The sequence below is a fragment of the Betta splendens genome, chromosome 12, assembly GCF_900634795.4.
Source record: "Betta splendens chromosome 12, fBetSpl5.4, whole genome shotgun sequence".
Classification (NCBI taxonomy): domain Eukaryota; kingdom Metazoa; phylum Chordata; class Actinopteri; order Anabantiformes; family Osphronemidae; genus Betta; species Betta splendens.
Window position 1 is genome coordinate 11,752,977 of NC_040892.2, and position 12,598 is coordinate 11,765,574.

The following is a 12,598-nucleotide window of genomic DNA, read 5'->3' on the forward strand; positions in this document are numbered from 1 at the left end:
AGTGTATAAATACAAACAAACACATTTAGTGCATGTTCGTTATATAACAAAATGAAACTATCTCTTTTTTCATTGATGCTATGTTCAGTATTTAATGTGAGCTGCGCCTCCCGGAGACAAATCCCAGCTACTACACAAAGAGCGAAGGGAACGTGCGCTTTTGTTCATGACAACAATGTGGGAATAAACATGTGATATGATCATAGCTAGTATTGGCTGAAATAACCAACCCATAAATTCAATAAAGAATATTTATTATTTATAATATTTACTAGTTACATTAAAAGCACATTTATCTCAGAGAGATTCAAGAATATTATAAGGATTCTGAAGGTCAATGGTTGATTGATGAGTAAAACATCGATCTGGTCCTGGTGCTTTGACCAAAATACAGTCCTTTACAAAATGCAGGTCTAGAAACAGTCCTTCACATGTTCTCATGCTCAGTAAAGTAGTTCATATAGAATAATGTAACAGTCAAAGGTGCAATGTTGCTGCAAAATGAATGCTTCATATTTTATACTGCTGAACTGACAATTATAAAACAATAATCACATTGAAGGAGGATACCTCCTTCCTCATCACTCCTTATTTTTGTGATGGTGTTGTTGTGAATGTCTAACATATTTTTCTCTGTGGGCATACTCGTATATGGACAGAAGTCAAGTGAACTTTAAACATATTAATACAGCAACAAAAGAGATACTGACTCTACAAATGAGACAAAACCGTGTTTATTTTTAGGACAATGAACAGCTGATTGATTTACTGTGAAGGTGGTTTTCATCCACATCCTTTATTAAATCCATTTAAGGCCTTTTTATGAAAGCTGTGGAACAATAACATCCATCATTAGAGAACTAATAACGCTACAGTTTATTTCAAGATTAAATAGATATTGTAAAAATCACACACAATAATATTGGCCGTATAAAAGTGATTTTTTTCAGTGTTTGTAAGTGTCTGCGTCTTTCCTGGAGGAGCTTATCCACTGGATCTTCTCTCTCAGCCTATCCTCCCAGTCCTTGCACCAGTCCAGGCTCCGCTCCAGGTTCTGGTAACGAGTCGGTAATGAGTCCAGCGCCTGCACTGCCTCAGGCTGGTCACAGGTCAAGCCGGCCCTCTGCACTGCAGCCTGGAACTTGGCTGGAGATGCTGTTGCAATGTAACATCTGCAATGAAAGTACTGACTAGTCATAGTTTCATGTTCATTATGCAGGTTAATGACAGGCCCACAACTCAATACTGTATAAATGTTTCCTTATGCTGACATCTGTTCCATCTATATTATCTATGTGATGCCCTAATGGCTTGTGTCATATGTGGATGTACATTCTACCTGCTGATCCCAGGGCTGTGAGGACAGTGGTAGTGATGCCACACGGCCACAGCGGTATGAGGACACAGAACATAGTGGTTTTCCTGCCAGCATCTCCTCATGGTGTCCAGTATCCCTTCATCGCTCACCGCTCCAGTAGAGAAAACCTGTGACAACTACAACGGGATGGAGAGAACACGAAGGTTGAGGGGAAATGGGCCCCGATGCACTGGACACAGACAATAAGTTGACGACTGCTACCAGCTGGTGGTGCTTTTCAGGCAGAGAGAACTTGTGTGAACGTTGAAACTCCTCCATCATGTTCTTCACTGTTTCTCCATCTCTGTTCAGCATCAGCCAGAATACTCGCTCCATGTTGTATGGGTCCTACAAAGCAGGAGAGGCAGCAATAAGCAGCACCATCAGTAGAAACACGGTCGGAAGAAACATTATCAGTAGAAACAAGGTTCGGACAAAGGCTGTGAGGAGTGTTTCTAGTGTGACATAAACCAAACACCACAGCACCTGGATGTCGATAGCAGGGGCCAGCGTTTGGATCACACCCGGCGCCATGGAGAAGTCTCCAGTGGTCACCGTCCTATGAAGGATGTCATTGGCGTTAACCATGGCCACCAGCCTCAGAGGAAACCCCATCAGCTTCACTATGAACCCAGCTGGAACAGACACACAGCAGAAGGAGGAGCGTGACCACCCAGACCGGACCCGTCAGGCAGAACCACGTCGCTGCCACCTCCACCCCACCTGTGATGTTCCCCGCCCCCCCACTGGGCACCACCACCTCCACCTCCGGCAGCGCCCCGTCAGCCTCCGCCCCGCTCAGCTGCAGGTATGCGTACATGAAGTGGGCCAGCTGGATCATGACTCGGGACCAGTTGACTGAGTTGAGGCTCATGAGGCCGTGAGACTCGACCAACCGGGGATCGGCGAACAGGCGGCGCAGCGGGCGGTCGATGTCGTCCGAGCTCCCGTCGGCTGCGGAGGCAGAGGAGCAGAAGCTCAACGCCGCGTCCCGCTGCTCCGGCGCCGTCGGCACCTTTTACCTGCAAACGCGTGGATGTTGTCCTGGAGGCAGGTGATCATGTGCTTCTCCTGGACCGGAGTGACGCGTCCTCGCGGGTACACCACCACCACGTCGACGCCTCGCAGGCCCCTGGCGCTTTGGACGGCCGAGCCGCCGGTGTCGCCCGACGTGCCTGGAGAGAGGCGGTTACCGTGACGACCAGCACCGACGCTTGGCCTTATGACTCAGATGTGAATTACTCTCATCACGTCCGTTACTGTCTTACCGACGAGGACAGTAGCTCTGAGATTGTCTTTCTGAAGGAAGTAGCTGAGGAAACGCACAGTGCAAGTCATGGCCAGGTCCTTGAAGGCCAACGTCTGGCCGTGGAAGAGCTCCAGCACCGACAGACCCTCCTTCAGGCGAACGACTCTGACCACCTCAGGCACCGAGAAGCTGGACAGAGCTTCACCCACCAGAACTGGAGCAGAGACAGAGTCTGTTCAGCTGATTGTGTGTGAGGTTTACTGGAAAAGGTTCACTTGGTCTGTCTTTGCATTATAGAGGCACGTGGAGGCGTCCGACCCACCTTCCAGGTCCCGTCTGGGGATGAGCTGCGTGGGGATGAACAAGGAACACACCTCCACCACCAGCTGGGTGTAGGACAGATCCTTCCAGGACCTGATTGTGTCCGGGCTCAGCACAGGCACCGCCTCCGGCAGGAACATGCCCCCGTCCGGAGCGTAGCCTGCAAACAGAACCTTCTGGAAGTCCCATCCCCGGACCCCACCTCGCGTGCTGCAGTAGAGCATCACACAGACCTGGACGCAGCACAGCGTTAAGGGCAGCGTGACCAAACAAAGGCCTCTGCAGCTCTGACTATGGGCAAGATGAGGCCTCTGTAATGATGAATGTAAGGATTTAGTTAGTCCGCATCAACTGGATTTAAGTTTGTCTGTTTGCATGGTTTTGGTTTGAGTGTGTTTATGATCACAGTTACGACCGATTTAGTTTTTTTCACTAGTTTCATGTTATTGGTGCTCATATTACTGTGTGATGAATATCTGCGTTATTGATTATTGAGTCTGAACTGTTGATATAAAGTCGTTTAAGTCCACACGAGGTCAGAAGAGGATCAGGTTCTTTCTCTAGTTGTTACAAGAACTTAACACTATTATTTTTGTATTATTATTATTTTGTTATTGTACTTGACTTCGACCTGCTGCAGCTTATTTGTGTCCAGACATGTCTGATCTTAAATAAACGTATAATCAGATTCATTAACGTCTACTGTACATTCTTTCTTGAAGTTTCACCTTATTCCAAACGGTTCGGTCCCGTTGTCCGCTCGTCTGGACCTCTGAGCCTCGGAACCTCCAGCAGAGGACGAACCCGAACCAGCAACGTGTGTCTTACTGGAACCTGGACGGGTCCACTTACAACTGACCCGCTTAGTTCTGGTTCTAAGGAACTTTGTCCCCGTTTAGGACGCTGCGTCTTTTCTTTTTCTTCTTCTTCTCCAGCTGCTGCGTTCGGTGGACTGAGGCTCACTGCGAAGCCCGGCGGTGGAGGACCCAGCGACGCTGGCCCACTCACTATCTCCTCGGTACCGTTCTCTTGGTCCGCGGTCCGTCCAGCAGCTGGATGCTTCGTTTCTCTTTGATGAGGATTTGAGGCAACCCCAGTTCACTGCTTAGTCAGCGACGGAAACCTGAAACATATTATTACTGTAACTGACTGACGTGACGTCACGTGACTGGATGAAGGCGAATAGTGACTAATATTACTTAAAGCTTGTGCGATATTCCAGATCTACCCATTGAACTATTGACTTTAGCTCAGTGGTTGCTGACAGGGAAGTTCTGTGGGTCGAAACTCGACATCAAAGACAGACGGAGGACGGAAGCAGCAGAACATCACATCATCCTGAACAGAGCAGATCTGAGACACGTGCTCATAACGGGGTCCGTGGGGTTTGTGTTCTGGTACCAACCTCAACAAGCCAAAGTCATCTACAAGCACAACGTGAAGAACCAGCTCGGTACCTGAGAGATGAGCCTGTTTTCAGACAAACCTTTTAAAATTGTGTTTGAAATTAAATAATTAACTTGTTTTATTGAGTGAAACCACTTTCACTTTGGTGAGCAGAGAAACAAACATTTGTTATGGAAATGAGACACAAGCCTCAACAATATTAAAAACCTTTGCTGACAGTCAGACGGCTTTTGTACCTTTACTAATAATGGTCCACTATTCTCTATTCTGGACGTTACGTGCTTTTGGTTAAATGTAGCTCTGGGCAAAGCAGGGTTATATTGATTTTTGTGTGTACAATCAACAGCGTGTTTAGAATCAGGTTTCATCTCCTACAAGAACGGAAATCAGAAAGAAAAGGTTCTTTAATGATGCCTCCAGTTTAAAGGATAAAATACAAACTTCATGATATCATAGACAGTGGAGTCGTGTGCAAACCTGGTGGTCAGACGACACCTGACTCCCATTAACACATAAATACATATCATGCCTTCATTAGGTTCAATTACTGGAAACAAGGAGTGTTCTGTATCGCATGACGATTAACATGTGAATGTGTTACAAACTAGTTACAGTTCACCAGAACTCGACCAGAACCAGCTGAAGTCCCACACAGGACACATGCTGCCTCGTGTCCATGCAGGTCACAGAGGAACCAGACCTCACTGCTGCAGGAGCATCTGCACGTCTGTGGGCTTCGCTTGACTCCAGACAGCGCCGATGGTCTGGGGTTCTGAAGCCGAACACACAGACACTCCTTCCACAGTCATGGGTTAAACATGATGTGGGTCAGACAGGGTTTAAAGTGGACTCTAACAGACGGGAGTTAGTGAATATGGCTAAACATTCAGTGCGTCTGCCATCAAAATGAGAAGAAGCCATCGTGACATTGTTCACTGGCCACAATAAACAATATGTAGTAACCGCTGAGAAGAGTCTGCACATCTGCTCCTTACCAGAACACACACATGCTTCTCCTGACAGGTTCTGTTCCCTCTACTGACACCACAACAAAGCCTTTGAGAAGATGCTGATTTGGGTCCATTCACTTAGCTAGTTTGACTTGAACAGGAAGGTACATGAGGGCAGCTATTCAAATATGAGGAATCATCATCATCATCAAGTTAAGTCTAACGTAGCAACGTTTGGTTCGACCCTCTCAGCATCCTCAGTGGTCAGTGAATCTGAATCTGGCAGGTCTGGTCCTTGTTCAGAGGCAGGAAGAGAGGGAAACAACTGGGAGAGCGTCTTGTGTGAAACCCCCCGTCCATGTTCTCACCAGAACTAATACATCTTCAGTACCAGGCCGTCGCCAGGACATTTTTATTATTAATAAGAGGCTGAAAATATTACCAGAAATGCTGCTACCTGCTTCACATCGATGAAAAGATAAGCAGAAACCTTCCACATTCAAACTTTAAAAACTAAAAAAAGAGAGTTGCTCGATACAGACTGTACAGAACCACGGTGGAGGTGTAGTGTTAACTGGGAGCAGATCTCACGCGGTTCCCAGCTCCCTGCTCCCTGAGCAGCAGTTCAACCCGGCCTCCTCTGACCAGACGACCACCGGCTGCTGGTTCTCGCAGCCGGCCGTGCTCCTCGTGGAGAATGTTCTTCCAAAACACTTACTGACACGACAATGTCTGTGGAGTACGAGCTCCCGCCTCCAAAGCACAGGGCCGAGGACGAGGGAGCAGGGAGGACAGGTTAGGAGCTGTCCTGCAGCTCTTTGGCCTTGGTCAAGATGGTGTGCACGTCTGAGATGGGGTAATCCTGAGAGACAAGAGAAAGCAGCCATCACTCTGGAAGCCCGGGTCCAGACATGTTCACTGCACCTACTAAAGCCTCACCTGCAGCAGCCTCATGTTCATGGTGAAGTCGCCCACCAATATTTTGTCCCTGATGAGTCTGTGAAAACAAGAAATAAACAGACACCATGATTCCCGGAGGAGACGGGGGCGTCGGAGCTGCGGGTTCGGAGGAGGCTCACATGAGCATGGCGCAGCACACCAGCACCAGGAAGTGGAAGCGGTCCTCGTCGGAAAACAGCGTGTCCCAGATGCGCAGGACGTCTGGCAGCAGGAACTCCTGGGACAGCAGCAGCGTGAGCCAGCGGAAGGTGAAGTACTGCGGCTTGATGTTCTGCTCCTCCTGTGTGGACACGGACACAAGCCTGGTTGTGACGCTGTGCAGAGCCGGTGCAGAGACGGGAAGGGGAGCCTGGGTCCTACCAGCTTCAGGTACAGCACCAGGTCCTTGTCCCGGAGCATGGAGTACACGCTCTCCATCTTGTAGGTGATGCCGCACTGAGAGTCGTCCAGGCTCTTGATGAAGTTGTCCCTGTTCTCGGACATCAGGTTGGTGAAACAGAAGAAGGTGTCGGCTTCGGCGTGCTCTGAACAAGAGGAGGAGGCCAGAATAAACAAAGAGCAGGTTGATGAAAGCCGCTGAGGGAAGAGGAGGCCACGACAACACGTCACAGCCGGTCGGAGCAGCAGCATTTCATCAAGAACCTGAACCCAGACCACCGGAGCAGCACCCAGACCTTCCCTCAGGTGAACTGAACAATACGCACCTTTCCACTGACTGTTGGGGTCCGTGGCGAAGGCGTAATAAATGGGCCCCACGATCTCGTTCATGCCCTGGACGTAGGCGATGCCAGGGTTGAGTTTGGCGTAGATGAAGAGGATCCGCTCCACCACCTCCCAGTGAGCTTCACTCCCATTGGGCAGCACCTCGTACTCATTGGATGGATAGAGGTTCAAGGCTTTTCCAGGAGAGCTCACCTGGGGACAGACTCAGGTCAGCACAAAAAGGGCTAAGAGGATGAGCCGTCCAGTTAAGGCTGCTCTGAACAAAGCCTGGACCCGTCTGCTACCGAGTTACCAGTTCAGTGATGGAGCTGCGGATGCTGTTACCGCTCACTTACGTTGGTCACGCCGCTGCGGTTGCAGTTCACGGTCTGCGCCTTCAGCGTGGTCTGCTCGACCCGCCGACGCAGCGTCTCGTAGTCGTTCTGAGGGTCCAGGATGAGCTGGCAGGGGTACTCAGTGGGGCGCTGGAAGAAGGCCATGTCCGGGTACAGCCGTCTGAAAGGAAGACGCTCCATGGGTTTGGATCCTAAATGTTGCACAGTGAATAAAGTAGCTCACGTACCTCACGTCCTTGTCAATCTGCAGCAGGATCTCATTGTCCTTGAAGTACGTATTCCACCTGCTGTCAGGGTTTGGATTCAGAGGCTGGTGAAGTAAACAGATGTTCAACAAGATCAACCTGTGGCTGGGTTTGAACATCACATCAGGAGCAGCTGGTTCACCAACAGTGAGTAACCGTTACTGTGATCCAGTTTGTAGATAGAGCAGCACGACACTCACATGGTCCTCCATGGTCACGTCTTCCCTGGAGAAGCTCATGTTGGCTTTGGCGATGCCGGGCTGGATGATCATTTCCTTCAAGAACTGCGAGTACACTTCCCTGTGAGAGATGAGAAACGTTCTTATATCAGCTCAGATTCCACATTTAGCTTCAGGACGGTTTATTGTCTGGCAAACGTAATATTATTGCTTTAAATAAATACTTGGGCCTTCATTTAGGTACTTAGGTACCCATTAGGCCCCACCCATCTCAACTTTGGTTGGTGGTGAGGTGTGAAAAGAATTGAAAAGGCTTTAATGGCTCGTCAGACCCACCAAAAACAATGGGGCCTAAGAAGTTAAAAGCTCTTCCATAAAATAAAAGGAAACAACTGAAGATCTCAGCTTTAACCTTTGATTTGCTTTATGTGTGTTTTGTTTCTATCCAGACATTTAATGATTAAAAAAGATTTTTTGTTTCCAATTTAATTTGGAAACCAGGTGGAAACGCAGCTATGAGACAAACAGCCGTAAGTCAACTCATCAGCTGCAGGAGCTCCTCTCACAAACTCTCTCAGACAAGTAAGACTAGATTTATTTGAAATCAGTGTGACACATTTACATGGTTTAATTACACGTCACATGTTTCACGTACCTCTGCTTTTTGAGGAAAGACTCCCATAACGTCTGGTCGAGGGGCAGGTAATTGAGAAGGATCTGAGGAAGACATGAGAACATGCTGTTGATCAGTGTGAGCTGCACCAGTCTGCAGCCCTGGACACAACGCTGTTTAGTCAACACTATTACGGGAAGGACGTATTCACAGACAATCTCTGTCCATCTCTGTTCTCATCTGGAGTCTATGGTTTAGCATCCTCTGCTGCCCCTATCATTCAGTATCAGAGCCTGAACTCTCCAGTCATGACCCAGACTCTCCCCTCAACCTCTTGTAAATAAGGGATTTATTTTTATGGTGGTTTAATTGTCATGAATCACAGACTACATCTTAACAAGAGATCTGAGTCTAACCACTGTAATACCGTAACACTGTAATAAAAAGAAGGACTCACCTTCCAGCAAAGTGCTCGTATGCCTCCTTCAAATGGGATTCCTGAAGAGAAGAAACAGGCTTAGTGCAAAAAATACACATTATAGGAAAAAGACAAAAGTTCCCAAGTTTACCATTGAAGCAAAGCTCTCGCAGAGTCTTCAGCTTTATGTTTTCTTCACTCAAGGCTAATTTGAACTCCTGTATTCTAAAATAAAAATCAGGTTGTGATTATTAGTAACAAAATGTAAAAAATTGTAATATGATAATAATAATAACAACATAACAATTCACAGTATATTATAATAAGCAGGAGAGTGTCGTCAGATTGGCAGCTTATTGAAAGCGTTTAACTTTTCATCACTTTTCTGTATTGTCATATTTTAGCATACACATCATTAGCGCTTCATGTCCTTCATACAGAAGTCAACAGATACACATTTGCACCTCTCAGCGTTCAAAGAGGCTCATTTCTATCCCACTGGTGTGATCATTGCTTTCTTAAATTCACAGTCACTCAAAGAATCTGCATTCATATAAAAACTTGTTTTGGTGTATTTAAGACAAACTGTATTTAATAATATATAGTTTTGCTGGAATAAGCTTGTTTAATAAAAGGTATGAACCTAGTTTTCCGTCAACCCGTCTCCATGACAACAGTGAAAATATTTATATAGTGATTAAGAACAATTTAACTCACAGGCTGAATAAATATTACATAATCAGGATAATAATTATGATCAGAATGTGCTCAGCCAACCAGCAGCTGACTGACACCTGCTCAGGGTGATCAGCAGGGAGCGTTAGAGAAGCAGCAGCATGGCAGACGGTCAAGTGAACCTTCTCATCCAGACACACTGCTGCTCTGGGTGAAGCCTCTGTTTGAACCGGGCCGTGATGGGCACAGGTGAAGCATCTGGCTTTTTGACCCACTGACTGAGCTCCCAGACAGTCAACGCTTGTGTTGTGGCCACGGTGTTACAGCTTTACTAAACACATTACTCTGACTTCAGTGACTCTATTCCTATTCTAACAGCCGTTGTGCTCATCTCATAAAGTAGACTTTGTATCTGTGGAAGGGGAACAAAAATCGACGTGTTTTCCCACCGAACAAACAACATGTCAATGCAGCACAGTGCTAAAAACAAGTAACCAGTTTCAATTAGTCCAGCAGACAAAGACTGTTTCTCCAAGTTAGAGTTTAGTATCAGACATAGACAACATTGTATTCAAAACCTGCAAAACGTAGAATCTATTTACAATGACACATGTAAGTGTGAACTTTATTTCATTTTGCAGCTTTGACTTTAAAGGCTTCATTTCCTTGCTGCTTTGCTGGTCTACTGCATAGACCGTCTATCTGTTTAGACAGATTGTTGCCATTTTATTACCTGAGCAATGAAGGGTGTGACACTAGATATGATTACACTGTCTCCTGATATTCTAGGGTTTTCCAGGTGTTATTCATGGATGATGGTTTTCCACAAGCAGAATTATTGCTGGGAATTGGAAACCTGGTCTACTTTGGTGGCTTTTGTCTAATTCCTGTTCAGGACCAGCTTCAGCCATTGTCTGAGCTCAGATTCCACTCCACTCCATTAACTTCTACTCTATTTTATTTATCTGAGTATTTTCTTACTGTACCTTAACGCCCACGGGGACCATAGCTGCTGATCTGGATACATTTGAGAAAACAAAGCTTTTATGACTTTATTCTCACAGATCTTCTAGTTTTCTTTTGCAGCTCTTTCAGACGTGTGTAGGGAACATAACATCTACGTTAAGATGAACGTCATCTAGTGATAATTTGATCACGTGATTCCTAATTAACCCCAAACGTCAGGAGCCTCCAGAGCGCCGAGCTGCGCCTCAACCAGCCAAACAATAAAATGCTGCTGCAGCACAGTACTAACACAGAGCAAAGCAAACAAACAGTCTCGTAGCACAGCGAGGTTTCAACTGCGGAACCAGCAGTAAAACAGCGTCATTAGATCAGTCGCACTAAACGGAGCTAACACCGTTTCTGCAGGGACACGTGTGATAACTGAATAATTAATGAGCCGTAAAAGCAGCTGCGCTACGATGCATCTTTGTGTTGAACGGCCGTGTTGACATGGGAGCTAGCAGTTAGCAGCTAGCCGTTAGCCAGACCAGTCAGAGGAAGCGTGATGTGTCAGCTGATGCGCTAGCACGCAGCTAGTGAACTCCTGACAACAAGTTCCTGCATTGGGTTGGAGACATTCACGGGTTTGTCTCGTTGAACGTGACGCTGCGAACCGAGCAGATTCCGAACAGCTCACTCGCAGCCTGTGTTTTAAACGAAGCCCAAACTTCCCGTCTGTTTTGCCAGTTAGCCGAGCGGCTAGCGCCGTTAGCTACGTGGCCCCGTCCAGCTGCTGAATGAGTAACGAGCGGCTGGTTTGCGGCTGTGCCGAACCACGGGCGGGGATCCGCGCCTCGTCGGCTCTCACCTGTTTTTGTAGGCGGTAGACATGTCCAGGCTGACGGCTGCGTGTCCCGCTGGCTGGTTCTGGTGCAGCTCCTCCTGTCACTTCCGTCCTCGGCGGCGCGGACCGGAGGCTTGTCAGCGGCTCCGCGAGTCCGCTGCCGCTTCAGTCACTGCAAGCACATGACACACGTCCAACAGTACGGGTTTATTTACTCACTATATATTCCTTCAATACACAGTTTTCACGGTTTGACCATCTGGCTCCATAGGAACCCAGAAGATTTCTACTTAAAGGAAAATGATTTGGCGAATGAAATAAATGGACCACGTGGAACATTTGACCTCTGATCAGGTTTTCCTAATCATTTACTTACATTTTTATAGAGCAGTTTAACTGAGAGGATGTGAATATTCACCAGAGCAATCAAAATGTATTTTTGCAGCCATCTTCCATATACCAGCCATGAAGATGTCAAACCTAAATGATGGCTCCAAGATGAGCCTGAGGAGAAGCCAGAAGGCTACAGTGAATATACAGTATATATACTGTAGTATACTGTAGGTAGAAACCACCACGGAACAGGGTAACAGAAAGACAAAGCACAAACAAGGGAAGCAGAAACAAAGTGACATTTTAAAAACAGACAAACATGATTTAAATACAACAAATAACAATATAAAACACAAAACACCTGCTAGGTTTGGGTGAAACAAACCTCGGCTCAGAAGTGAGTCAAAGTCGGAAACAAAGTGATGAACTGTCCACAGTGAAATCAGCTCTGCCCAGCTCAGATGGGCCCCAATGTGTGTGTCAGCAATAAGAGTAGGGGATGTAACAGTGATTTTCTGAAACAAACTGGTGAATCCAACAAGTAAACACTCTTTTTAGATAAGATACTTTTTTATTGATCTCACATAAAAACAGTATATAGTGCAAAACTAGAGAAAGTGTGCGTCAAAATAACTAATATGATCATATGCTCATACTACATCAGGTGGGAGGTTAAACTGTAGATCCTATAGTGTAACAGCAGTGAACATTCACCAGAGTGTGAGTCAGTCACACATCCTTCAAAGGCTTCAAGCACCATCCACAAAGCAGAGCTTTTCTTCCGCTTGTTGCCGTCAGACAGCACCAACACTGGCTCAGTGGTCAGAGACCCTCTGGACACGACGCCTGCTGATGCACGTGAAGTCTGATGTGAGCATCGATCCCCGACCGGTCACCTCTGACACAGCTCTGTGGTGATCAGGTGTCCATCCACGCCCGCTCCTTCAGCCTCCGTCAGAGCTGGTGACTGCTGTTGGCAAAAGCCATGGCCCTCCGTGGTCCCATCAGTGTCCGGGGGGGGGGGGTCCGTCTGTGGAAAGAACA

General features: G+C 47.0%; 2 protein-coding genes across 5 annotated transcripts; both read right to left on the reverse strand.

The window, feature by feature from the left end:
• Nucleotides 1-237: 237 nt before the first annotated feature.
• Nucleotides 238-4,060, reverse strand: thnsl2 (threonine synthase-like 2). Of its 4 annotated transcripts, none has more exons than XM_029168137.3 (9): nucleotides 3,656-4,060; nucleotides 2,929-3,087; nucleotides 2,626-2,820; nucleotides 2,380-2,532; nucleotides 2,081-2,311; nucleotides 1,844-1,992; nucleotides 1,580-1,705; nucleotides 1,340-1,494; nucleotides 238-1,172 (listed from the first exon to the last, which is right to left on the reverse strand). In XM_029168137.3, exons 2-9 carry the CDS (start codon nucleotides 3,065-3,067, stop codon nucleotides 947-949), a joined length of 1,374 nt encoding a protein of 457 aa, XP_029023970.1. In that variant the 5' UTR covers nucleotides 3,068-3,087; nucleotides 3,656-4,060; the 3' UTR covers nucleotides 238-946. The 4 variants fall into 4 exon arrangements, with proteins under 4 accessions (XP_029023970.1, XP_029023969.1, XP_029023967.1 ...); XM_029168136.3 differs by having other exon boundaries at nucleotides 2,929-3,160; XM_029168134.3 differs by having other exon boundaries at nucleotides 2,929-3,238.
• A 660-nt stretch (nucleotides 4,061-4,720) lies between these two features.
• Nucleotides 4,721-11,393, reverse strand: tbc1d13 (TBC1 domain family, member 13). The gene is made up of 12 exons (XM_029168811.3): nucleotides 11,246-11,393; nucleotides 8,909-8,982; nucleotides 8,797-8,837; nucleotides 8,382-8,443; nucleotides 7,748-7,847; nucleotides 7,530-7,612; nucleotides 7,303-7,462; nucleotides 6,949-7,159; nucleotides 6,605-6,768; nucleotides 6,364-6,524; nucleotides 6,224-6,281; nucleotides 4,721-6,146 (listed from the first exon to the last, which is right to left on the reverse strand). The coding sequence occupies exons 1-12, from the start codon at nucleotides 11,266-11,268 to the stop codon at nucleotides 6,081-6,083; spliced, it is 1,203 nt and encodes a 400-aa protein (XP_029024644.1). The 5' UTR covers nucleotides 11,269-11,393; the 3' UTR covers nucleotides 4,721-6,080.
• Between the last annotated feature and the right edge of the window lie 1,205 nt (nucleotides 11,394-12,598).

What these genes read in the sequence shown, in the direction of transcription:
- thnsl2 (XM_029168136.3), bottom strand. Translation starts at nt 3,151, where the DNA reads ATGCTCTACTGCAGCACGCGAGGTGGGGTCCGGGGATGGGACTTCCAG. An exon ending in CAGAGCTACTGTCCTCGTCG is followed by an intron (nt 2,533 to 2,625) that starts GTAAGACAGTAA and finishes GCCTCTCTCCAG; the next exon opens with GCACGTCGGGCGACACCGGC. An exon ending in CCCCTGCTATCGACATCCAG is followed by an intron (nt 1,706 to 1,843) that starts GTGCTGTGGTGT and finishes CCTGCTTTGTAG; the next exon opens with GACCCATACAACATGGAGCG.
- tbc1d13 (XM_029168811.3), bottom strand. Translation starts at nt 11,268, where the DNA reads ATGTCTACCGCCTACAAAAACAG. An exon ending in TACGAGCACTTTGCTGGAAG is followed by an intron (nt 8,444 to 8,796) that starts GTGAGTCCTTCT and finishes TGTCTTCCTCAG; the next exon opens with ATCCTTCTCAATTACCTGCC. An exon ending in CAGATTGACAAGGACGTGAG is followed by an intron (nt 7,463 to 7,529) that starts GTACGTGAGCTA and finishes TCTTCCTTTCAG; the next exon opens with ACGGCTGTACCCGGACATGG.